Source organism: Aythya ferina, assembly GCF_964211825.1.
Source record: "Aythya ferina genome assembly, chromosome: 17".
NCBI lineage: Eukaryota > Metazoa > Chordata > Aves > Anseriformes > Anatidae > Aythya > Aythya ferina.
In genome coordinates this window covers 3,538,091-3,563,927 of record NC_140316.1, presented here as the reverse complement: position 1 = coordinate 3,563,927, position 25,837 = coordinate 3,538,091, and the positions used below count along the sequence as shown (strand labels likewise).

The 25,837-nt window shown below is 41.0% G+C and overlaps 1 protein-coding gene across 7 annotated transcripts in view; it reads left to right on the top strand.

The window, feature by feature from the left end:
* GALNT9 (polypeptide N-acetylgalactosaminyltransferase 9) overlaps positions 1-25,837 on the top strand; it is a 432,488-nt gene that overhangs the window by 331,502 nt on the left and 75,149 nt on the right. For all 7 annotated transcript variants that reach the window (XM_084491673.1, XM_084491674.1, XM_084491675.1 and 4 more), the window contains 3 exons: positions 6,669-6,835; positions 9,001-9,175; positions 20,917-21,114. In XM_084491673.1, the coding sequence (XP_084347799.1) occupies positions 6,669-6,835; positions 9,001-9,175; positions 20,917-21,114 (540 nt within the window). The remainder of the gene's footprint in view (positions 1-6,668; positions 6,836-9,000; positions 9,176-20,916; positions 21,115-25,837) is intronic.

The following is a 25,837-nucleotide window of genomic DNA, read 5'->3' as shown; positions in this document are numbered from 1 at the left end:
CACTTGACAAATCTAAACAAGCTATTAATGTCTAATAAACCACCTAAAATTAACCAGAATACATGTTGCTTGAAATTTAGTTGGGATCTTTCTTAAATGCAAGTCTAGTACCGTTAAAAATAAAGTCACATGGGGGATACATTTTCTCTGGGGATTTCTGAAGAGCATTTGAAAGCAGACTTCAGCTTCTCCATTAATTTCCAATCAGCCTAATGCTTTGTGATGCAGTGTGCATCCAGCCACAGGCAGATCTGAATGGGCACACTGGGGGATAGACTGGAAATTTCTTACAGATGGTATTTCAAAACATATTAGTGACTCAAGTTAAGTTACAAAAAAAAAAAAAAAAAAAAAAAAAACAGAAGAATGTGAGCATGAGAGTTTAGCCATTTTTGCGTTAATAAGGGTGCTTGTTTTAAAACACATTGAAACTAGTTTTAGCATGCTTGTATGTATAAATTGATGCGATTATTAGACATGATGGCATGTTTATGGTATTATTTGCACAGGGAAAGCCAGAAATATCTCACTGAAATACAGGGACTCTTATTTTATGCATGTGGCAGCTACTTTTGAGGCATCTAACAGTCCTGAATGTAAGGGTTAGTAGTTTCTGCAAGTGGGGCCATCTTCATGCTGCATATGGTAACTATGCATGTAGATTTGCCCATCGGTCATGTATCGGCAGTTCCCGAGGCTTCTCTCAGGTTACATTTAGGAACCTGATACCTGTTAAAACATTTTTTGTTAAAGTTGTGCACAAATTACTGTAAAGCTGTGATTGGTCTGAACTAATCAGTTCCCACCACAGCAAAGACAAGTGAGCTTCAGAGAGTTCTTCGTAAGAATTAGTGTGCAAGTTTTAGAAAATATGTTACCTTTTTTTTTTTTCCCATTATTTGTTTCTGATGAATATTAAGGGAAGCAATTCATTGATACAGGAAGTGTTTGAGATTAGCACAGAAGCAAGGGTTCGGCCCGAAGTGTTTTCTTCTGATGAATGTGGGTAATTTCTTTATTACCTTTTGGGTGCAGGATGAGGAAAATTGCATCAAGGAGGCATGAGAAAAGAGCTGCTGGGAATTCTTGGAACACGGAGTAGATTTAAGATATATGTTTGTTTATTGTTGCCCTGAAAATGACCATTGATATCACTGTGGACCAGACTATTTTAATTGACTTGCCTTGACTGCCTTTTAATATGAAGCTCTGAAATACTGTGGGATGAGGAACAGACTTAGTTTGTACTGAAGAACAGTTAAGGAGGACCCTAAAAATTGATGGATATGGGAAGTCTGTTAATGCCAAATGTCCAAATACTGACAGGAGTGTCATAGTGCTTGCAGAGGTGGAGGGAAAACTATCTCAATTTATTTAGCTGTCACTCAAGGGAGGAAAAACACTCTCTTCCCAAACCCTTTGTTCATCAGGGTTGACGGCTTTATGGAGCTGCCTAGACTAACAAGCTCACAGCACCAAGCAGAATTGCATCATATCTTGTATCTGCACTTCCCCAAATAAATTCAGGAAAAAGGAGAAGTTGATTTTTCTTCTGTATGATAAATCAAAGTGAGGGCCATTCTGTAAAGGGAACACTAAGAGGGCATAGCCATAGTGAAAAGGTATCACCTCACCAAATTTTTGAGGCTTTTTCTGAAAGCAAATGTTCTTCTCCTTTTACCTGACTTGTAAATACAGTGGTCCTCTTCTCTTGAGATATGCAGAGTATCAGTGCACTGTGCTCCCTTGTTCAGTTGTCTTTTCATTACTTGATTCTTACAGAAAGTCATCCTTGAGCTGCAAAACAGGAAGAAAAAGAAAGAGCGACTCTCAAACTCAACCATTTACTGATTCTTTTTTTTTTTCCTTTCATATAGAGGAGAAAAATCCATCCTCAGTAGAAAAAGTGTTATGTTGTTGCACAGTTAACGCCTTCTGTTGAGAAGGAGAATTAATTAGGAAGGAGTTGGAGCCCTCTGCCTGACAGATTCATGATCCATAAAGCTAATCACTTTTGTAGCCTGTCATTGCTTTTTGCCATGGACTGGTCAGCACTTGAGTCCCATGCTGGGAAAGGAGATATTTGTAATTTGTCACATTTTAACTGTTTTGCCAGTGCAGAACAACAAAAAAGTAATGATAGCATATTTCTGCATCTGGAAAGTTACTAATACATCTAGCATTAGCTGCAAAAGCTCGGCATATTTCTTGGGGATAAAAAAAAAAAAGAAGAAAAAAAAAAAAGAAAAAAAAAAAGAAAAAGAAACTTCCTTCCTTCTTCTTCCCCTGCTGTGCCTTTAAAACATGAACACAGACCATTCTGCAGCTTTCAAGGCATGGAGCTTGTTGGGGCTCTTTTGTGCTGGGACTGCAGAGGAAGTTCTGCATGCCCAGTCAACTTTGTGAAGGAGGGAAACCCACAGTCTTCTCCATCCCAGTGGTTCATTGGAAAAACATGTCTTGTATTAAATACTTTAAGATTCATGATGCAGCTTTAATTTTGTTTGCATTTCTTCCTGAAGGGTAAAGCTGTCAGAAATCTCTAAATGTATTGCCTAATCCGTTTCTAAACTCAGTATGTTAAGGTCTACAAGCAAAACTCATTTTTGATGTTAGTGCATATGCAGAAAAGAGAGAAAGCAGGAGAAAGAGAGGAGGACATTTGCCTTTCCTTGGTAATCCCCTGAACTACCAGCACAGCAGTAGTGTCAGCTGTTTACAAAAAATAGTGCAACTTGAGCAGACTATAAGACTTGCTGATAAAGAGAGGTCACGTTTTTCTGTTGGATTGTATGCAAGTAGAAGAAATACAACAGTTGTGGAATGAAGGTATAAAGAAAATGAATTTTCTTTTCCTTTTCTCTACAAGCTCACAGGGCTGTCATAAGCAGACTGATGTTCAGCTGAAAAGCTTTTGTTTTCTCATTGTCCCAGTTTCTAATCTGTGACCTCTTCTGTGTTAGTACCTGATTTTTTTCCAAGGTTCTGGTCTGCCACCTGAAGCCTTCACTCCTGTACTCATTGCTCTTTTGCCTGCATAGACAGCGCTCGTATTTGGGCTCAGGGGGCTGGCTCAAAAATGTTCATTTAAGGAATTGGTTCAACGCAAGGGAAAAAATAAGTGAAAACCTTCTCCGGGGTAGAGGAAAATGATGTGACGTCAAGCTCTCTGTCATGTGCAAAGGAGATACCTCTGGGTTTCTAGCCAGGCTCTGCAGTAGGCAGTGTAGAGCAAGACCTCTCAAAGACTCTTCCCAAGACAACCACAGGATGTCTCTGGTTTGATGCTTAGTGTGTTGTACGAAAGGTGCCTGAAGGGTTGTTTCACATATCAGGTCTAATCCATCCTCAGCTGGTCCATGGAAAAGATTAGCTGTGGCATCATCAGCCTTTTCTTGGAACCTCTAGTCCTAAACCTATGCAGTGGTGTGTTTCTCTACAGAATGGACATCTGCCCTGGAGAGACGCTGCTCTTTGTGCAGCTCTGAAGTCCTTTGCTGGTGTGCACTGAGACAGCTTGCAATAGTAATTTAAGATCACAGTAATATTAAACATGATCCATGCCTGGCTAGCTTAGACCACTGTTAACTGATGCATAGGTTAAATTTATGCCTAAGTTCTTCCCCAGATCAATAGTGTTAGACAGATGTTAATTCGGCTTTCAATACTGTAATTGTCCTCCCTCGTTCGGTAGCCACAGTTCATAATGTGATCAGACCTAGTGCAGAGAAATAAAGAGCACAGCAGCACCCGCCCACTTCCCTGGCAGGGTGCAGGGCTGGGTGGTGCAGCTGTGGGCTCCCGGAGCAGGGCAGCCAAGCTCCAACTCCTCTCGAAGTGCTGCCTTAAACACCCCCATTTCACACGGGACATCTCTGGAATGACCTCTTTTTTGACTTTACACCTCCTCCTGACACTATGACTTTCTCAGCTCTGCACACAGGCACAAGGGACTGAATGCTCTGTTGCAATGTCAGTTGTTAGCACCCAGACAGAGCGAAGCTGCAGAGGTGCTGTAAGGTAGGCACAGCTGCACGTTGATGGTAGGGTAATTCTTTGTGTGACTTGCTAATGGCACTGTTTGGTTCTGAGTGTCAGCTGCTGGTTAGAGTTTCTTGGAATGAATTTACAGTATTAACTGTAAATTGCTGTGTCTGGGATCTAATTACTGAATACATTGGGAAGAGCTTGGGCAGCAATCCAGCAAAGCACTTAAGCACCCAGTGATTTTTAAGGAAAGGCCCCTGACTGGGATTGCTGGTGGTCTCAGACATCATAAAAAGTGTTTGTTAGTAGACCAGTACTTTCTGCTGACTGCTTCAGCACATCCATCTCATTTTCTGAAGTGACTTTAGGAGCTGGGAGTTCAAGGTTGACTGAAGTCTTCAGGAAATGAACTCCTGAATCATTGCTGTAGATTGAAAAGTTCACTCAGGGGAATAGCTTCTTTTGCTGTTCTTCATTCTTGCTGTAATAAGCTATGCCAGCTTTTAATCCACTGCTAAATCCTGAGGTTTGTCTTGGCCCATCTGGATGTTCCTGCCGTAGCTGTGTTACTCAAGATATTCTAATGTGTGATGGTTGGAGCATTCTCCAATTAAAGCATGATGCAGTGTTTCAGCTACTTCCTGCTAACAGAGGAAGGGGAGAACATATGGAAGGAAGGCTGCAAGGAGAAATTACAGGAGTGACTTCACCCAGGAGAGAGAACAAATTCAAAACAGCCTTTTAGCAAAAGCATCCAGCGTGGCTGGGCGATCCACAACAGGTCTTCCAGTCCGCTTACCAGGAAAACAGATACTTCTTATTCCAGAAAGATTCAGCAAAAATGTCTTGAGCCAAAGACAAAGCCCAGTCTGAACCACTGAAGTCTTGTGCTATTTTAGTGGTTCCCAGTCTTTTCCTAGGCAGAATACTTCAGTCCTCTGCACATGCCTCTCTGCCTCTGATGTCTTTGTTCATCCTACCTTCCCTCTGCTTGTCCCTCTTCTCTCCAAGTGCTGCTTTGGCTGCCCTCTCATTCCCACTGCACTTCCTCCTCAGTTTCCCTGCCACCCCCAGACTTCAGCATGGTTTCTTTGCTTCTCTTCTTCCCTGCCAGCTTTGAGCCCGCACACAGGATCCCACCAGGACATTTGGCCTGGGCTGGGCTCTGTCTTCTGCCTTGCTTCCACTGGCAGCTCACCTGCTCCTCGGTTACCAGCCTGATTTACTGCCATGCAATTTGCTATGTCCTGCTGATAGAAGTGAGGCTCTGAAGCAAATTGCTGTCAGATCAAAGATGTCCCTCATCAGGGGAAATCTTGCAAGGTCCGTGCTTTTAGCTGATGGCTCTTTCATGTTCCTGAAGTATTCTTAATGGACTTCTTTGATATGTTGGTGTGGTCAAGAGGAAAATCACATTCAAAAAGAAATCCAAAAAGGAGCATTCACACCTCCTGTAAATCTTTGTCTTTCTTCCAGGTGTATTTTTAGATTGTGTAAGAATGCAGTTTAGCCAGAAGTTTTACACAGTGGTCCTTTGTGTGGTACAGGCCACCAGCAAGCCGTTGGTAAGCAGCTATGGAAACGCTGTAATCAATAACAGGTACTCACGTCTCTGTGCAAATGGTGCTGAGATGAGAAGGAATTACAAATAATCATACTTTACTAGAATTCATAACTCATTTCCAAAGGTTACCCAACAGTCAAGTGGTTGTCACCCTCTCCACCCTTCTGACTGCTGGTAGTGGAGAGAAGTATGATTGTTATGCCAAGGTAATGAGCAGGAGGTCAGAAAGTTTGATAAGAGCAGGAAAAGCCATTCTGTGTAATACAATTAGCAGTATTTTAGAGAGCAGGTTCAGTAATTTCTATGGTAATTTGGAATGGCTTTTGACTGTGAGAACATGTAGGTAATTTTTTAAGTTAGTCTCTTTGCTAGTGGAAGAGAATTCCACTGCAATAAGGCAGTGTGGTGATACATGGGGCATGGACTGGGGGGCTCGGGAAGCAGAGATTCTGTGCTGTGCTGTGTGGCTTTACCAGCTCCCTTCTTCAGGCCTCAGTTTTTCCTCTCAGCATGGTCTTCGATAAAATGCGTAAGTGGGTAGTAGCTGCATACCAAGATCACATCGTAGATGGAGCAGATTCATTTTGCAAATGTTTCAGGAGGTGCATGTCTATTCAACAAGCACTGTGCATTTGTTACTGCTACACAAGCTACAGAATCAGAAAGGAGGCACATGCTCTTTGGGCAAAGGCAGAGTTTGCTTGAGTAGGTCCTAGTTTTAAAAGTACAAGTTCTAATTACAAGTTAGCAGGAGACTTTCTGATGGGTGCCCTTGGAGCACAGGCAAGCTATAGTGTTGTGGGCCCACTTCAGGATATTCTTGAGCAAAGTCATTAATACTCCTTTGTTTTTCAAGAGATGCTTTTAACCTTCCAGAAGAGAGATCCTTAAAAATGTGTGTGTGTACACATACGCTTTGTTTTTCACTTGGTTGGTGGAAACACAGCTGCTTCTAGCTATGTTGCTTCTTTTCAGCTTTTACCCCATCTTCTTTTGGGGTTAGAACGAAGAAAGTCTCCAAGTACTTGTATGCTGGAGGATAAGAGGATACTCTTCAGTGTATTTTGCCTCCCACTGGCTGCTTGGGTTTTAATTCTTTTTTTTTTTTTCTTTTCAGGTGCAAGCAGATGACCTACCCAGATGACCTGCCCCAGATCTCTGTGGTCTTTATCTTTGTCAATGAGGCACTGTCTGTCATCCTGCGCTCCGTGCACAGCGTTGTGAATCACACCCCCTCGCACTTGCTTAAGGAGATCATTCTGGTGGATGACAACAGTGACAATGGTGAACACGAGTAACTTTTCCTCTAAGTTCTATATCCTGTGTCACTAAGGGACATGAAATATAGATCAAAAGGAGTTTGGTCACTTCTAGCTTACATGCATCCTTTTTTTTTTAATGTTGGGATGAAACAGCAGTGGGTCACTCTGTGTTTAAACACAGCCAGAGGAGGAATTTCATACATGCAACCCTTGGTTTTGGGCTAATAATCAGATCTTAAGTTGGTGTAAATTAACGGACTTCTCTGAAGTCAGTAGAATTTGGAAGAGCTTGTGTTTGATAAGATGGTTCATTGAGCCACTTGCACAAACATGTCAATAAATATTAGCTATTTATATAAGAAATAAATATTATATGGATAAACCCTGCTGATTTCATTGGAATCCTCACAGAATGAATGGCATTTGTATAGGTGATCTCAATATAGAAACAACACTTTTCTCCAAGTTTTCAGATCCAGTGCAATACCATCATTAATAGACCAAAAGTTTTAATTCTGTTTCCAAATAAAAGTGGGGTTACAGATTCCTCTTGAAGATCATTTCTTTTATGTGGAAGCACAGTTTGCTCCTTTACACTCACATGTGTTGTAATGTCAGATTTCGAGTTGTGTTTGTTTGTTTGTTTGTTTGTTTTTAATTGGTAGAAAATAAATTAGGCTGTGAAAATGCAACAACAGAATGAGCACAAAGTGTATGCAACTTTCAGGTCATGTCATTCGTTAACGTAAAAATAGCACTTGTGTTATAGCCATCAAAATTCCAAATACTGTTGAGCATGTAGGGTGCTGTTAATCAGTCAGTATGTTTTATGGGATGGGTTGGAATTGCCTTTAGGATACAGATGACCAGCAATGTTGTTGCGTTTTGTTTCTAGAACTGTCCAGCTTCTCAAGTCCTATTTAAAAAGAAAAAAAAAAAAAAAAAAAAAGGCTCAGTTTTACCATTTTCTCCTCAGCTCAACAGCTTTTTAAATCTTCCAGTTTTCAGTTGCCATTCTTCTTCAAAATACTCAAATAGAAAAGAGGGTTGAGAGAACAAATCACTGAAACACAAATAATCCTCAGAACATATAGTTTTAAGAAAGCTTTTGTCCAATTCTGCTTTCAGTTACTGCAGTGTAACCTATGGAGTAATTACATGAGATTGCAAAGTGTTTCAGTCAGCATAATGCAGAAGAGAATTGGTCTCATTGTTTCTCAGTGAACTCTTATATGGCTTTTCTCTGTCATTCTTCTAGATAGCTGGAGATTTATCAGGTCTTTGATTTGGATGATAATGATTCTACTGTGTAATATAGATCAGAAGAATGAGGCTTCTAATGCTATGGAAGCTTCTACTAGTTTTCCTAATAAATATATTTGAGTAAAAGCCTCATTATGAATAAGTTGTAGTGTAAATGAATTACCAAACTAGATTGATTTAAAAAAAATACGGAGACTGTTTTAGTAATTTGCCTGTTTATAAGCCTATTGAAATGAAGTTGAATAAAGGAGTGAATGAGTTCAGCTCTATCTGTGGTTGAATGCCTGAAAATGAAAAAAGAGATAAGTCTATTTGAAATCTTCAAGATCCATTTAGTTTAATGGGGAAGAAGCCTTGTATTGCAGAATATTAATTGTATTTAAGGGAAAACTTAGAATTAAGGGAAATTAATTCTGATCTGAATTAGGTCTTGACCCCAAATCCACTGAGGTTATTTTTCAAACTCTTATTGAATAGCATAATTCAGACTAAAAAATAAAAAAATAATTAAAAAAAAAAAATCACCAATGACTCCCACGTTACTCTGCTATAAGTTCAGAATTGCTTCTCCAGAGGCTAGTTGCAGCCTAATGAAAATCATCAGAGAATTAGATGAGTAATTATTTAAAAATATGTAGACAAACTATCTCTTCAAAACAACACTCAAATCCTTCCTGCTGTATTAAAGCTTTGCAAGTCTAACAGTATCTGCTCTAATGTGCAGAGAATTATTCTGGGTTGATACCCCTGGAACTGGTCTGTCCCACAGCTGTGGTACTTGGTTTGTGTCTGTGAAAGTGACAAAGGGTTTAGGAATATGTAAGGACTTCTTTCCCTTTCTGTTGCAGAATAAATCAAAGTAAAGCATTACATTACAGAGCTATGTTTTCTTATCATTAATGTTTTTTGTTTTTTCTCCTGCAGTTGAGCTCAAATTTAATCTGGACCAGTATGTCAATAAAAGATACCCAGGTCTGGTGAAAATAGTGCGCAATAACAAGCGAGAAGGACTGATTCGAGCCAGAATCCAAGGCTGGAAAGCTGCAACCTCTCCTGTTGTCGGGTTCTTTGATGCTCATGTTGAATTCAACATTGGCTGGTGAGTTCTTGACTATTCCTACAGGGAGAGCAGTGCTATTACATTTTGCCCTATGTCTCAAGGGCTGTGAAAGACATTAATTCAGCAACTGGGGAGCTGAAGAACTGTATGGATGAGACAACTGTAGGTTGGTGTTTTCACATTAGCAATTATATTTGAATAATGTAATTTGGAGAGGGACTCTTTATCAGGGAGTACAGTGATAGGAAAAGGGGTAATGGAAAAGGGGTAAACTAAAAGAGGGTAGATTTAGATTAGATACAAGGAAGAAATTCCTTACTATGAGGGTGGTGAGGCACTGGCCCAGGCTGTCCCCAGAAGCTGTGGCTGCCCCATCCCTGGCAGTGCTCAAAGCCAGGTTGGAGGGGGCTTGGAGCAACCTGGTCTGGTGGGAGGTGTTTCTTCTCATGGCAGGGGTGTTGTAACTGGATGATCCTTAAGGCTTCCTTTCAACCAAATCTATTCTATGATTCTATGAATACTTATTATTATTGCAACACTGTCAACAATCTTCTCCAATGGCTGCAAGTTCCATTAAAAAAAAAAAAAAGTTGTTGTCTCTGCTCCAGTACAGCTTAGTGGAGAGGAAAGTAATTTAAACCACAATGAATGGAAAGCCTCCAAAGCAGACAAGTATGGAGATACCATTAAGGAGGCTCAGGGCTCGAGGCGGATGCATGCTTTCAAGTACTTTTATTTTATCTGCTTGTCATTTTCTTTTTCTTCTTAGAAACTTGAATATAAGTCTGACTTCTTTGTAAATATTCTTACATTTACAATTGAGGGAAACGTGAAATTATTTCCTATATTTTTAATGGGGCTTGAAATTAGCATGCCTTTCCTCATCCTCTTTGTTTTGGAAGGGAGAGGCATTGACTGTGGGTAGCACAGATTTGAGCTTAATGGACCAGATCTACAGTTGCAGTAAATCTTAGTAGCACCACTTAGTGGCCAATATTTGGCATTACTAGACCTCGGGCCTGAAGAAACTGATCTGTACAGTCAGCTGAAAAATGGCTGTTGGGACCTTCAGTATGTAAAATTTGTATTTTCCAAAGACAGGCTGGTATTTGATAATGATGATGCAGGGTTATGATGGAGCTGATTATACTCTGCAGTTCTGGGAGATAACCTCAAATTAAAACTAAAAATAGCTGTACTTGCAACCAGAGAGAAACTTAATTGCAAAGGAGTGGAGTGTTTATTTTTATATGTTCATGAATATCTTTTGAAAAATGAAGATGCAATAAAGTAAGCCTTGTAGGGCACCTGGTTTATATTCACCCTACTTTTTCCCCATCAAAGTCTATAATAGCTGTCACTGTAATTTTCTAGAAGCTTAAGAGCTAAGTTGTTTATTTATTTACTTTTAAGGCATCTGGATTTTTCAAATCATTGCAAAAGTTCATTCAGGGTAATATCTGCTACCAGGCAGAACCAGGCACTGAAGCCTGGTGCTGGTGAGATCATGTTCCCAGTGCTTTTTCTGCTCTGAACTGCAGTTTTTTGAGTTTTGCAGACAATTTTGTTACCCATTCTGTAAAGAACAGTAACCCATTCTGTAAAGGATGGTAAATTGAGGTTTTACTGATGTACTCTACCCAGAGAAACTAGGCAGTGATGTCGGTAGTCAGAAAAAGTTTTTTGTTGTTGTTAGTTTTTTGTTTGTTTGGTTGGCTTGGTTTTGTTGTTGTTGTTGTTTTGTTTGTTTGTTTGTTTTGATATATACATATCATTTTAAATTTACTTTGCATTAAGGTCAGGAAGAGTTGAAATCGGTGTAGAAAGAACCTGGACTACTCAGAAAATGAGAGTATACCCGAGATTAAAAAGTGTTTGCATTTACTGCGTCCTCCCAGGTGTACTCTCCTTTCAACAAGTCTCACTAATACTGTTGAGCCGGTTTGTGCAGCCTCTCTAGACCACTTGGCTTCTAGAGTAGCTGCAGAGGATAGGTGAGAATAGCAAACATATACCAGAAGTGTAAAGTATTGCCTTGTTTTGAGTCACATGTGGAAGCTCAGTGTGTTCTCTTCTATTTCGCCTGTTCCCTTCAGCCTCTGGGGCTGCTGACAGCCATCTCCATCGTTGTTCTGCCTGTTCCCTCCTAGTTTAACTCTGCCCATCAGGACTCACGTGTTTGCCTGTCATTTCAATTTTCATCTCATCTCCTTTTACAAAGAGGAACTGGAAGCCTTTCAAGCTGGGTTGCTTTCTTTTTTTCCCACCAGGTTACTCTATCCCTGCCCCAGAGCTGTACCAACTTGGTAGTCGTGAGGGAGTAGCTTGTTAAAGCTCTGCTGTTCTGTTCTCCTGCAAAACCTTATAGTGCATGAATATTTTCCTCCATTTACAAAATACACCCATGTATTCGGAGGCCGCATGGATTACTCCCACTCAAAGCTGTCTATGGATTATTTGTGAGGCAATTAAAAAACAGCCAATTCTTTTGCCACAGAAAAGAGCATTAACTTTCTGTTTGGTTTGTGTTCCATCTCACAGTCATGTACCTGCAGCGCAATTTTAGTCTTCCACTCTGTGCCTGCTTTACCTGCTTAATCAGTTGGCAGATTAATTTGTAAGGAATCAGAGAAAGACCTCGTCACTTTCTCATGAAATATTCAGAATTCTGATGACAACAACAACAAACAAACAAAAAACCTTTTTCTTTAAACAGTTGCCCCGCTATGGGTGAGCTTTTGCCTTATAACACAATGTAGCATTTACAGGCTCTCACAGCATAACTCTCCAGGGACACTTCTAAACTAAAATACAATCTGGTAGGATATTTAAAAAAAAAAAAACAAAAAAAACTCCACAACCTGGCAGGTTGAATTAACTATTGAATTATTTATTTTACTGTGCTTAATTGCTCTTTTTTTTTTTTTTGCTTCTCAGGTGTTGAGATGTGTTAGCATAGAGCAGAGATTTTCTATTGACCTGTTCCCCTTAAGGCTTTTGGTAGTGAGAGCTATACTGCTGCTGTGACAGCAGAAGTGGAGGTGACCAGCTAAAAGGGAGGCTGTTACTATTAATTCTCAAATGGAATTTTAAATGAAAAGCATGCGATAATTTTCCCGTTTAGTTCACATGTAAAATTCCACCTGCCCTGCAATAGAACCTCTTTTGTTTTTAATGGCTAGCTAATGTCAATAGAAGTCAGGGTCTAGAGCCCACAGCGCAGCAGAACCAATGGCTATGAAACGCTTGGAGTGCTCAGAATACACCTGTGAATATTCAGTGCCAGAAACATCCTTCCTCTTTCCTGGCTGCTGTGCCTGCAGGCAGAAAGGCAGTGGGACAGATGACCTTGCAAGGGGAAATACCAATGGCCAAGAGGAGAAAAGGAACAAGGTGGAAGGTGGACCCAAGAAGACCACAGGACATTCTGCAGCCGTCTTGTCCTTGCTCCTGGCAGGACTCAGCAAGGACAGTGGCACACGGATTTGCTTAAAACCCTTGTTGCTTGGCATGTGCACTCATTTAACTCTTAGAGTAAAGGAGGATCTGCTCTCCCTCTGTCATGTTGGCTCAGAAAAACCCATGAAGACTTTTTTTTTTCTTTTTCTAGTACCCTTGGAAATTGCTGTTCTCTGGTCTTTGGTCCCCATTTGTTTTCTATGTACTGTATACCTACAATGGGGAAAAAAGTAGGAGGTGTTTTTCCTCTGCCTGCATCTTTTTTAAACTATATTTTCCAGATAAAATCATGTTTCACAGTTGTGCTATGAGGAAAATGCATCCATCTGTCAGTCTCCAATTTCAGCCAGATTTAACAGAAGGTTAAAGGTCTGAGAGATGGTAAGTTCAGAGAGGAGCTGTGGAAACCGCAACTGAATAGCATTCAAATCAGTTCTTCTACAGAGTGGCTAATTGCATGATCCCAAACAAGTTATAGGAGGTTTCATAGTGAACAGAGCTGTTAAAAATACCCAAATACAGGGGAACTGTGGATAAAAGTTTCTACCAGACCAGCTGTGTGATGGGAAGGATGGTTGGAAGGATGGTTGAAGGATGATTGCAGGATACCAGATCTCATCAATCACGTTACTCGCAGACATTAGTGTCAGTCATCACTGATGCTTCATTATATTCTGTGTCCTGCAATTTGTAGGTAATACACCTTTAGCAGGAAAAGGAGGGAGTACAGTGGAATTTGAATGAAGTTTGGCTGAGAAGGGTAAATGGGAGCATGGTTTCTGGTGAGATGAACAATGGGAGAATGTCTAGGCTCGGGTCTGGAAGAAGCATTAAAGAAAGGCTCCAGTGAGTGGGAGTGTGGAAGGAGGCCAGTGTGTAACAATTTAATGGAAAACCACAGTTTTCACAGAAAATATCTCCCAGAGAAGTTGTACTTTCCTGTCTGAAGGTATATTTCAGCCTGCATAGTTTGATTTTCCCCATATTCCTCTGAAGATTTCAGCATTCCTGTTCTGCCTTCTGTATGAGGTTCACCCACTGCGTTTGGCACCATGCAGGAACACGGAGAGCAGACAATTGCATCCTGGCTGATAATTATCTTGTGGAAGATGTAGAGCATTATGCAGACTCCTGTCTTTGAGAGATGGGAAAGAATAACATGACAAGGAGAAGAGAACTTCCCTACTTTCTGTCTGGGAGCAGGAAAGCAGAGATAGCAGAGATGGGGTGTTAATTCTCTGGGTGAGAAAAAGGACACATTGAGTGAAGGAGGGCAGGACTCAATAAGAGAAAGGCACACAATATATTAGCAGTCATAAAGAGGGTGCTAGGATCCATAAAAGAAGACATAATGATAGAGTATTATACTTGCTTTCTAGCTTAGGAATTGCTTTTTCACATCTCACCGAAGTAGTATCGAAGCAATGAATGGAGTTATGCAGCGCTGTAGTAATTAAAATTTTGCCAGACAAAGGGGGAGTTTCAATAAGGAAGCAGTGGAGTAAGAGGATTTCATCAAAAATTTTCAATATACCAAAGAGACAGAGACAGCCTGACATGAGAAAGAGGATCTGAAATATAAGCCAAGTATCTATTCGTCTGTGCTACACACAGCCCATCATTATAGATTATCCCTGAAGTTGGCAGTGTTTTAAGAAGATAGAAAATGGGGTATTTAAGGAACTAAGAAAAAAAGCTAAAGATCAAGATCCCAGGTCTATGAATAACCCTTTGCAGATACTATTTCATTCTGTAATATGTAATGCAATTTGCTATAGTGGCCTTAAGCAATGGATTCTCTAGCAAGTGTGTAAATGAAAAAGGAAGTTGATTTCCTCCTAATTTTCTACTGGCTATGGTTATCCTAACTACTTTTTAATGGAGATGTAGTTACACTTCTGTAGGACAAAGTCACAAGTTCACGTGGCTCTTTGGGGACCTGGCAAGGCCTGGGACCTTCTTTCCTTCTAGCGAGAGAAGCACTGAAGCTGAGGGTGAAGTGGTTTGTAGTCCTTCCCCTTTGGAGGATTCGCACCCAGGAATGGGAATCAGGACAAGGATATGCTTCATCACAGCATCCCCGGTACCAGGCTGAGTTTGACTTGGGAAGTTTTAATTATGCAAAGGAAAGGACATGTCTTTATTGAAGGGGTTTTTCCTCATCCACAGACTCTACCTTCACTTAGGATCAGTGTGATAACTGAATGGGACATGTTTCAGATAGCAAAAGTGAACTAACATTGTCTGAGTGAAGAGGGCAGCATGCAGCAGATACCACATGGCCCTTCTGATGCATGGGGCAGCACCAGCTTGCATACACAGGAAGTGCAAGAACAGCACCTTCAGCTATTCATCTACCTAAACAACCTAGAGTGCTCATTGAGGCATCCTCATTGCTTTTCAGTGGTGCAGAAAAGAGCTATTCAGATTTGGCAGCCAAACAGCTGATCTTTAACTCTCCAGCAGGCTTTTATCCTGTGTTTGCTCCAGTCTGACTGGGGGCTGCAGGGCTGAAACCTCCCTGATAGAGATGTCAGGCAGAACAGATGGGGAATTTCTTCCTCATCTTAGAGACTGGGGAAGGGAGTGTGATTTTTTTTTTTTTAATAGTTATGTGTTTTGTGTTTTTTTTTTGTTTTTTTTTTTTTACTTCTGTGAGCACTTATTTACAGGAAAGGAACTCTGCATGAAATATTCCACAGTTGGCCTCAGTGGAGAATTCTGTATGTCTGTAGATCTCCTTGTCTGCATCTGAAAAATGCATATTGTCAGTGAAATTTGAGGCAGCATATAAAATCACATGCAAAATAAGCTTTCAGTTTACACATCCTTTTTTCTTATGTTTCTGAGTTAAGATTTTACTTCATAGTTTCTGGCTGTGCTACACCCAGAGTAAAATAAAGTGTTAAATACACTGAGCCATAACGTCTAAGAGAGAATACCATATGGTTGTTCATTTATGTCTTATAAGAACTTAAGGAAGAGTCTTCACAGAAGAAAAAGGAATTATGGTTTGTGGGGGAGGGGGAGATAAAAACAAAGTTGGATTTTTTTTAATATTAGTTCATTTTTTATTGGAGTAAAAATTTGAATGGCTATAATGGAGAGGAAAAAAATGTATGTTTATCTCAAAACAACCTAGAGAGCAGGTTATTCAGATATCCACTTAGGAAGGGGCAGAACATAAGAGAAACTTTCCCAACACTGAAAGGGTTATGAAAGGGTTTGGTTTTGGACAAATGCAGAAGAAGTGCCATTTAAGAAAAAATAAATAGAAAGAAGCTGGTGACAAATGCCTAGTGCAATCCTTCTGCTTACAAACTGAAAGTTATTCTGGACCTCTTCCTCAAATGATGCAGGTTGGCAAAGCTTCCCTGAAGTTGTGAAGTTCATTGGAGCAGAGGAGTCAGACAGCAGAGGTTCTGGCCCGTGGCATGCATCTGGTTTCTTCTCTTATATCACATGTGCTTATTCCTATGTTGTGCCTTCTTAGAAGTCTGCTTGAAGTCAGTAGGTGGTTTTACATATTTAAAGGGTAAATTATATAATCATGTGTGCTGAGGAGCTCATTACTAACTTGTTTTTATCTTCTTTTTTTTTAAGAAAAAAAAATCTGGAAGAAGCTGTTCTTTTTAGTGTTGTGAAAAATCAGACTTCCCCATTGGCATGAGCTCTGTTGCAATCTGATAAGGATGTAAGACAGCATAAAATTTGTGTTTGCTCTTATGTCTCCTGGGGTTCAAGCTGCACTGCGTTGGCCCAATATTAAACAGAGAATGCATATATGTTCAGAGACAGACTTACAACAGGATTAGAGAAGCAAGTATGCTCACAGCATGACCTCTGCTTTTGCTCTCAATCTTCTTAGAAGCTTATTTTGTTCTCTGGGTTAAATTCTGCCTTCCAACTCTTTTCTGAACTCTAATGTTTATCTTGGGAGCACTTTCTCTTTGAAGCCCACAGTACTGGCATTGCTTGCACTCCCTTAGAAGTCAACATGGATGCTCAACATCTTGGAAATTCCATTGTTTGACCTGCCTCTTATGCCACGGGTAGGCAAAAACATGAAATGCATGGGCTGTATTTAGATATACGCCCAACAGTCTCTGACAAATCAACACATCCTTTAGCTCCTGATGAGAGATTCCTTCCACAAATCCCCCAGGACGGTTTCTGCAGGGAGGAGTTACTTACCAAAGCACCTGCTGTGGATGTCAATGTGCCTGTGAGAAGCCCACCAGAATTATGGTAAAGCCATATCTGCCTTCTGGCTTTTCAACCATGTACTGTCAGTTGCAGGACTCACCTGGGAATGAGACATTTGCAGTGTGTTCCTATATTTCAGGAGCCGCTTCAGAGAAATAAAACCCAAGTGAAAATAGGCATTAGCTTAGCTGAGTCTATGAGAGAATTAAATTTACTGTCCTCTCTCTTCTGGCTTTATCCATTTGCTAGCAATATATTCAGAGGGGGAGGACAACGCTGACAAATATACACTTTTAGTGTGGATAGAAGGGAGGAACTTCTTTGTCACTCAAATTCTAGCCCAAATTGTCTGCTTGGTTTTTATAAGGTGGGGAAAAAACAAACAAACAAGCAAGCCTGGATGAGGCTAAGCACTACCTATAAAGCTGAATCTTGTGATTATATTTAGTTTACTGAAATCCGTTATGTCTGTGAATATGCCTGGGAGAATTTTTCCTCTTGCTTCAGTAAATAACTTGTCAACAATGTATGCTGCTCTGTTCCCATAAAGTCTGTTTCTCATATACAAGCTAGGAATCTAGTATTTTTTTTGGCATCTGTGAAAAAAAAAAAAAAAAAAAAGGAAGAATCTCAAAATTCACATCTGGCTTGTATACCTAATTAGGCAGGGCTGAATCCTGCCTCACTGCCAGCAGCGGCCATGTGGAAAGGAAATACTCAAATGCCATATTGCAGCTCATCAGCACAGCACGGCAAACTCACTTGGACTTCAGCAACCTCTTCCACTCAGTCCTTTTTGTCCAGGGAGCTGCCAGGAGCACCTGACTTCTCCAGATGCTCAGTGGAGAAGACAAGAGATGAGGAAAGCAAAGAAATGAACATTGGCATGTATGAAGAGGATGAGTAAATCCACATAAGAATGTAGCAGCTTAAAATAAAGGAAAAAAATAGAAATGGTGAGGAAAGATTTAAGCATAATCCTTTCAAAAACCTTAAACAATCAGACAAAGCCAGAATTACCACCAAAGTTGACAAAGGATTTGATGCCAGTGCAGCTCAGCCGACAGACACAAGGCCACCGTGCAAGTCTGCTGAGGCCAAAAGAGATACTCCAGGTCTGGACTTGGCTAGCAGTGAATAGCAATTAAAAAACAACAACAACAAAAAAACAACAACAACAACAACAAATCATATTTCATGGATTAGGCAATGTAAACAGAGTCTATTACCCTTTCCTGTTGAAGCTCATAGTACTACCTCATTAGACAGACTGGCTGTTACCTCAGGATCTTGGCAGGTAGAAAAAGCACAAGCAATGTTGGTGGTGCAGAGGGCATTTGCAGAATCTGGGGGCTTGAATATTCCTGTAGATCGTACTGCAGTGTGATAGGGCTTGGTGTTCAAATACCCCCTTGCTATTTCTGCTGTCCCTGGTTGGGCAAGGGAAGCTGGGAAATGTGACAGGGGTACAAGGTTTAGCTGAGAAGTCACTCCATTTTGAGTTTTGTCAAGTAACAGAAGAACTCTGCACTGGATTTGTTCATTTCCTGTGTGACTCAGTCTGCTCTCTGGAGGATGTAATCCCTCCACTCTGTGATAACTTCTGTACCAAATCTGCTAAAGCGATGTCCAGGGGCTTCAGAGATGTATCTTTGGCAACACACAAGGGCTTCTGAAATGTTGTTTGAGTCAATCTTGTAACAAGGCTCCTGCTTCAAGCACTCTGCAAGGACAGTGACCTCCTCCAAGGTCATTTTTTTCCCCATATCTGCAAGGAGGACTCCTTTACAGGTTAATTAGTGGCCTGTCATTAACATCTATACCTGTTGTTTGGTGTTTTGAAAACCTTCATTTCAGAGGCCAGAAAGGAGTGGGAGAGCCTCCTACTGATATTATGCATGGGGATTACCACAGCTGAGCACGGTGGCACCTGATTAGCGATGGGAGAAGCGTGGCTGGCTGACATCTGCCTCTAGGCTGATGAACTGAGATAATATTATGGAAATAACAAACTAGATTCATCTTTTTTTGCATTCTTCCCTGCTTTATTGGAGTTGCAAGAGTTTTTCTGCTGGACACCCGCTGTTTTTTAAAGCACTTAATCTCATAACTATAATCTCATATTAATAACAAAAGCGGCTTACCCTGATTTGGTAGGTCACATTGGCTTTTTAGGGAGGTTCATGTGTGTGGCCTAAGGACTTTATGAATTGGCATTCCAGATAATGTACTGCACTGTCCTGACTCTCTCTCAGGTATTTCTTGTCTCTCCCACTAAAAATAAAAATTAAAATGTTGGTTTTGCCTGGGGTGCTGCTCTTTAAATGCTTCTTTGGAGGCCCTTAGTGCCTTGCAGGAGTAGACTTTGATAGCAGAGGTACCGCACCAAAAATTGGAGGCCGGCAGTAGTAAGACAGACTTCAAAGCAGTCCAATCATGAGGGATGCCTTGATTTATTTTCAGAATAAATTAAGTAGAGTAAGAATACTACACATGTTGCATAAGAGATGAATATCTAATGCATAACATTCCTGGCCAGGCCTTCAGAGAGAAGACAAGGGGGATTTCTGCAGCTTGCAGTGGGGTCCTTCTCTTCCCACCACGCGTGTGATCAATCTTTTTATTAAAATTTACATGTTCTGTACTATTGGTGTTTAGCTGATTAAATTCAAATGTCCTTTTTCTAGAGGATTCCACATAAAACTAGCTTAACTCTCTACAGCTTCTTTCCAAATGAAATGCTGCAACGCCTTGCATTTTTTTTTTTCAGTCATGCCCTTATTTTACATGATTTTGTGATGCTTTATCTGCAGTAGCTCATCCTCGATACTCAAAGGTTTCACTGAATCTGTCTCTTTTTACAGAAGTGAGAGGGGTAAAAAAAGAGAAAGCAAACAGTTCATGGCCTCATGTAAGCAATATGGAGTTTGTGCACACAAAAGAGAAATATTTTGGCCATATTTGAGTAAAGAGAAAATGCTGTTTTCTTACAGATGAGATCAGAAAATTTGTGTTAGTTCAGACTGAGACAATGCAGAATGAAAATGGAGGTTGAATTAATTTCATAACTTGTCCCTTTCTGTTGGTCTACACAAGAAAATACACGGTAACAAACAAAATATAACAGAATATGAAACAACAAATTGAAAGCACAGGAGAATGATTGCCTTTTAACCAACAACAAAAGTATAATGAGAAAAGATCAGTGTTCAACTCCTACTACCCCTGTGAATCACAGCAAGCCACCCTTCCCTCAGAGAAGATACATGTGAGAGCTCTGCAGAATCTTCAAAGTTTATTTCAAGAGGAAACAGTTACAAAAGAACAAGCTGGTGTCTGTTTCTAGTGCTGCTTTGAGAAGTGCTTTCCACCCTTATGTAAGTTTGCTGCCTTTTTGGATCTGTTTCTCTCAAAATTCTTAGCAACTTCAGACTACCTTGGTCAGAAATGGGTGTTTGCACTGAAGCTTTTTACTTTCCTGAAATACTTTGGGAAGTAGGTGCTGTTGAAAGCACATTGATGTTTTAAAGCCTTTTGAAATGATGGCACATTTCCTGCAGCTTGCTGCTTTTGCACTATCTGTCTACTGAGACCTTCTTATTGCCAGAGAGGCTTTAGAAGGTATAATGCAGCCATGCTTGTCATCCAAGCTAGATCCAATGGGGTCAGTCCTTAGAAAACAAGATTAAAACCTTTGAGTAACCTTCAGATTGATTCAGTCCCTTTTTATTCTTCAGGTCCTATAAGCAAGAGGCATCCTGGTGGTGTAGACATGAAGAGATTTAGTTACTCTCAACGCTTGCCCATTGCACACTGAAATGACAGTGTCCAGGCATCAGAATAAGCGTTTGGGAAACGTTGTGTTGTTAAACCCTGGTACAGCTCCATAGAGGCAATAATTCGTGTGATGTTGGTATGTGAAATGTGCCACACTGAACCCTAGCTTCTGCTCTATGGCAGTGACCTGCACTCAATCCTGCTGCACTGCGTTTTGGGCTGCCATCTTACTGGTTCCTCCTCTCAGTATCAGAGAACTTTGTTTTATCAGACTGCAAAGAAGGGACTTGGTCTAAATGGGTGGCTGTAAAACATTTTCCTCTTTTTATTGTTCTCAGGGTGGAACCCGCACTTACCCGGATCAAAGAAGATCGAAAGCGGATCATCTTACCAGCGATTGACAACATCAAGTACAACACTTTTGAAGTGCAGCAATATGCCAACGCAGCCCATGGCTATAACTGGGGCCTCTGGTGCATGTACATAATCCCACCACAGGACTGGCTCGATAAAGGGGATGAATCAGCTCCCATCAGGTAAATCTCCCGTGTCACTTTGGTACTAAGGGTGTCTCCATGTCAGCTGTCTGCCAAGGGGGAATTCAAGTGAACCAAGGCTGGAGGCTTTTGTACAGGGATAGTAAAATGAAACTGAGAAAAACAGATGGCTCTACAAAGCAGTTGATGCATGTGTCACAACTCAGAGCTGCACTGCAGTGTGCATAGAAGTGAGTGTGCTTTAGTTGTGAAATGTGATTCAAGTTCATGTTGTGTCCCTTAGTAGGATAGCAAGATCTTTTTCATCTAGGCTTTTATTTTCTAAACGGACTGTGGCATGTGTAATGAGCCAGATAAACATTGTGTGTATGAGAAACGAAGGTATTTTGTATGTGATTACAAGGAGGCTGTCTTCACTTTGGGTCTGTAGGCAGCATTCTTGGACATCAGCCCAAACCAGAGCTTCCCAGCAGCACAAGTAGGAGATGTGTTAGCCTTGTCTTGTTGGAGAGTTGCTCTTTTTTTGGAGAATTTTACATATGTTCTGAGTTTTCCCCCTGGATGAATTTTAAAATAACACTGGACCATATAAGCAGAGTATCATTTTACTTTCTCTGTAAGGTAACATTTTGCCTTACAGAAATGGAATTTTCTAAGGAAATACTGTTTCAGGAATTGTGATAGCAGTTTTGAGTATTGTTTAGAGGGATAACAGGAACTGATGAGAAAGGGACTTTCTTTCCCCTTCATTTGAAAGTTCACATCTAGCCTTTCTTCTCTGGGGCAGGTGCTTGTCTTACAGCTCCGCTGAGAAGTGCCATGCTGGGTGAAGGCACTTTTTTAGCAACAGCTGAAACGAATGCTAAAAAATACATAGCTCACCTATGCACTTTTGGTTTCTCTGCCCTGTTTTTGAGCTTTCTTAAGAAGGATACAAACTGCCACCTTAGAGACATCTTCATCCTGATGTGTACCAGCTTGTACTGGATCTGGCTGGAATGTTAACTTTCCCGGCAGCAGCCCATTCAGTGCTGTACTCTGTACTTGTAGCTGGAACAGCAGTGTTATCACACCAGTGTTGTGTCTACTGCTGAGCAGCAGTGGCACAGCATTGGGCCTTTCTCTAACCCTCCTAGGGGGTGGGCAAAAAAGTGAGGAGAGAAACATCACTAGGGCAGCTGACCTAAACCAATCAAAGGGATATTCCATACCATGTGGTGTCACACTCAGCAATAAAAGGTGGAAACAGGAAGAAGAGAGGAGGGGTGGGCTCTCGTTGAGAAGACGTCGGTCCTCCTCTCGAACACCAGCTGCGTGCGTTGAGGCCTTGCTTCAAGGACGTGGTCAATCATCGCTCATTTGTGGGAAGTAGAGAGTAATTTCTTTCCTCTGCACTTCCATATAGCTTTCATTTATTTTGTTTGTTTGTTTTCCTCCCTTTTTCCCCTTTCCCTTTTATTTCCCCTTAGTTAAATTGTTTAGTTCATGGTAGTCTTTATTTAATTATTATAATTATTTCCCTTTAATTAAATTATCCTTATCTCAACCCGTGAGTTGTTCTTTGCTTTACTTCTCCCCCTCCTTATCTAAAGGAGGGGGAGTGAGAGAGCGGTTGTGGGGTTTAGCTGCCCAGCACGGTAAAACCACCACACAGCTCCATCCTAAAGTAAACTAAACCTGTGTTGTATGGGCCCAATGCACGTTCTGGCACAGAAGGTGATATGCTTCCCTTCCAGCATAGAACCTGAGTTGTTGGGTCCCAAGAAGTTTATTCCCAATCCATCCAAGCAACTTGAACCTTGTCCAACAGGAAGGGCCCAAGTGGTCTTTTAGGAGTGAAAGGACACAGACAGACTGCTCACATTTCTAAGACTGGTTGGCTGGAACCATCTCACAGGATCCGGCCCTCATACAGGAAATAATATTTCAGTCCACATTTGAGCAAGTGTTGCAAGTTGCTCTTAGGTTCACTCATATGCCCTGTGACTGCAAGACAGAGCTGTGCAGTGACATTAACCTTACTTATCACAGGACAGCACAGTCCTTCCTCACTGACCCTTTGCTCAGCTTGAAACCTCAATAAGCAGTAAAGTAATTACTTAGAAAATCGGTTTTCTTGGATAACATGCCCTGTCCTCCTGTCATTGTTTTAAAAGTGCAGGTGTTTTATATCTATTTCACTCAGCTTTGAGAAATAGATTATTGAAGAAGAAAAATTAATCAGCCAAAGCTTTCACTCCTGAAATGGGGGTTTCAGCCTTTTATTCCCGAAAGGTTTTGCACACTTCATTACTTCCAGTTTATATGTGAAATCACTGTATTAATTTTCACATTGGTTGTTCTCATATTTGAGTATCTTCTGTTCAGGAGAACATTGTCAAATATCACATAAGACTGAACCAAGAGGTTAAACCTCAGCAACTTCCTTAGACACAATTTTCAGGTAGCTAGTGCACCCTCTGAAGCGTGGAATTCTGCAAAGAACTTCTGGAAATTGAGCTACGGATCTTTTTTAATAGAGAATAAGGAATCTTATCCCTGTGATGCTGTGAGAAGTGTTAGTTTTCTTTCAGCTGTACGGGACCTGATTTACCGTAGGCTCCCCTCAGGTTTACGGTCAAGTTCTTGCCAGAGTTATACTGGCACTGAGTTGGAGCAATAAAGAAGTGAATAAGGTCCAAAAACTCAGGCCCTGAGTAGTGTTGCAATCTGATGCACATAAGCAGCTGGCTCCCAAGAGCAGTGATTTTCTTCTGAGCGGAAACCCTCCAGCTCACCAGTGCATAAATTGCACAGAGACGAGACCAGCAGCATGAGGAGGAGAGCACCTGACCCTTGCTGACAAACACAAGGAGCACCGAGATGTTCTCAGTATGGAAGGCTCTCTCCGGTAAATCACAAATTACATGCCCTAAAATGCAGAGATGTCAATGTTGAACCGTGAATGCTTACATGGCTCCCTGGGAACGTGTGCTTTGAAGGCAGTGATCAAGGAGAGCAGAGCACTCGCTTTATAGCCATGCTGCCCTGATTTCTGATGGAACAGCACCTGAGTGGATTTGCCAAGGCATTTGGCTGTGCTGTTTTGTGCTGTTGGGTTATGCCTGGCTATAGAAATACAATGCAATTTTGTGTCTTAAATGAGATGCCGGTGTAATTATGGTAATGGAAAGAATGGAAGTATGAGTGTAATTGATGGAAAGGCTCAGGAAGTCTGTATTAAGAACTGGGATTTGAAAGCATGCATGATAGGAACTTACTAACTGTAAAAATTTAAGGTACATTTTCAAAAGGAAGGGGAAATCAGAAAAGTAAGCAGATTTCTTTAAAAGTCTCTGTAGGTCTGGGACAGGGTTTGGTTTTGTAACTAGCTTTCCACACAGTGTACTGCAACAATGATTTCTGTTTCAGTCCAGTTTGGCAGGCAGGCAAACTGGTCCACATTGACAGCGTTTGGAGCCCTGTGTCTGTTCAATGCATTCATAAGACTGTTGTCATCACAAAAACTGCAAGTTCATTCAGTCTTTGCCTGTCTCCCCTAAAGCTTCCTTTGACACTGTCTTTAGCAAATAAGGGGTTTGTTTTGCATGTCTCTGTTTTGTAAAAGAAAAGGCTAATAACTAATAACCCTAAGATTGGTTATGTGGTTGATGTAGACGAATTCTTACTCCCAGATCTCCAAAGGGATTAAAAATTTTCAGTGGAAAACATGTGCCCTGGTATCAGAGAGGATCAGAGCCCTGGCATTTCTGATGTTTACATTGCATGAATAAATATCTCGATCTGCAGAATTGGATGAGATATTTAGGAAGTAGAGTCCAATTTCTGTTTTCTTCTGGGATTACACAACAGATGTGCTTACTTCTCCTTTTCTCGGAAGTTTGTTACTTGAAGCCTGATCCTCTACTTTCTTGAACACTAACAGCCATGCAATCCTATTTAGAGCCTTGCTGTGAAGGAGCAGGAACTGCCCCTCAAGTCCATGGGACACCATATAGGCAGTTATGTCAAGTGCACACCATAATATGCCAGACCAGCTGTTGTGGTCCAAGTGACAAAAGGAATGTGGCCTTGAAGTGCAAACAAAGGTAAAGACATAGCAAGAATGAAGTGTCAGATTTTGTAATTTCTGGTACAGTTCAAAGTCAGTTCTTTTTTTTTTTTTTTCTCCATGTTAATAGTCTGAAATTCAGAACAACCGATGTTCCCCTTGCTTCTGCAGGCAATCCATTTTGCATGTTTGACATTTAAGATGTAAGATGTCTCTAACATGAAGATTTAAATGAGGATTGGTATTTTGACACGCTGTGTCCATCACATCATTTTCCATTTGTGTTCCTGAGAGCACGCTGCCTAAAAATGTCCTTATCATCTGGCAACAAACCACGTAACAAAGGATACCATTTCAGAGGGTTTCTAATGAATTTGACTGTGCAGTGAAACAGGGTGGATTTTTTTTCTCTGTACAAAAGATACTTCTGGATTTTGGAACAGCAAGGAAGGTGCCTGGTATCCTGAGCTCTGTCTCGTCTTCCCTCGCCTGCCATGATGTTGATGGACTGCTCTGTTTGGTTTCATGATCTGCAGCCACTAACACTGGAGTCGTTAGTCAGCCTCACTCAGCCGAGTGTTGCACGGCTTTCTGTATTATCTTCCTCCAGCAGCAGTGGTGCAGCTCGTTGTTGCATGTTCTCACTTACTGCTTTAATATGCTACGGCTTGGTACTGCAAGGAACGTGTGTGTGCACTCACCGAGTCAGCC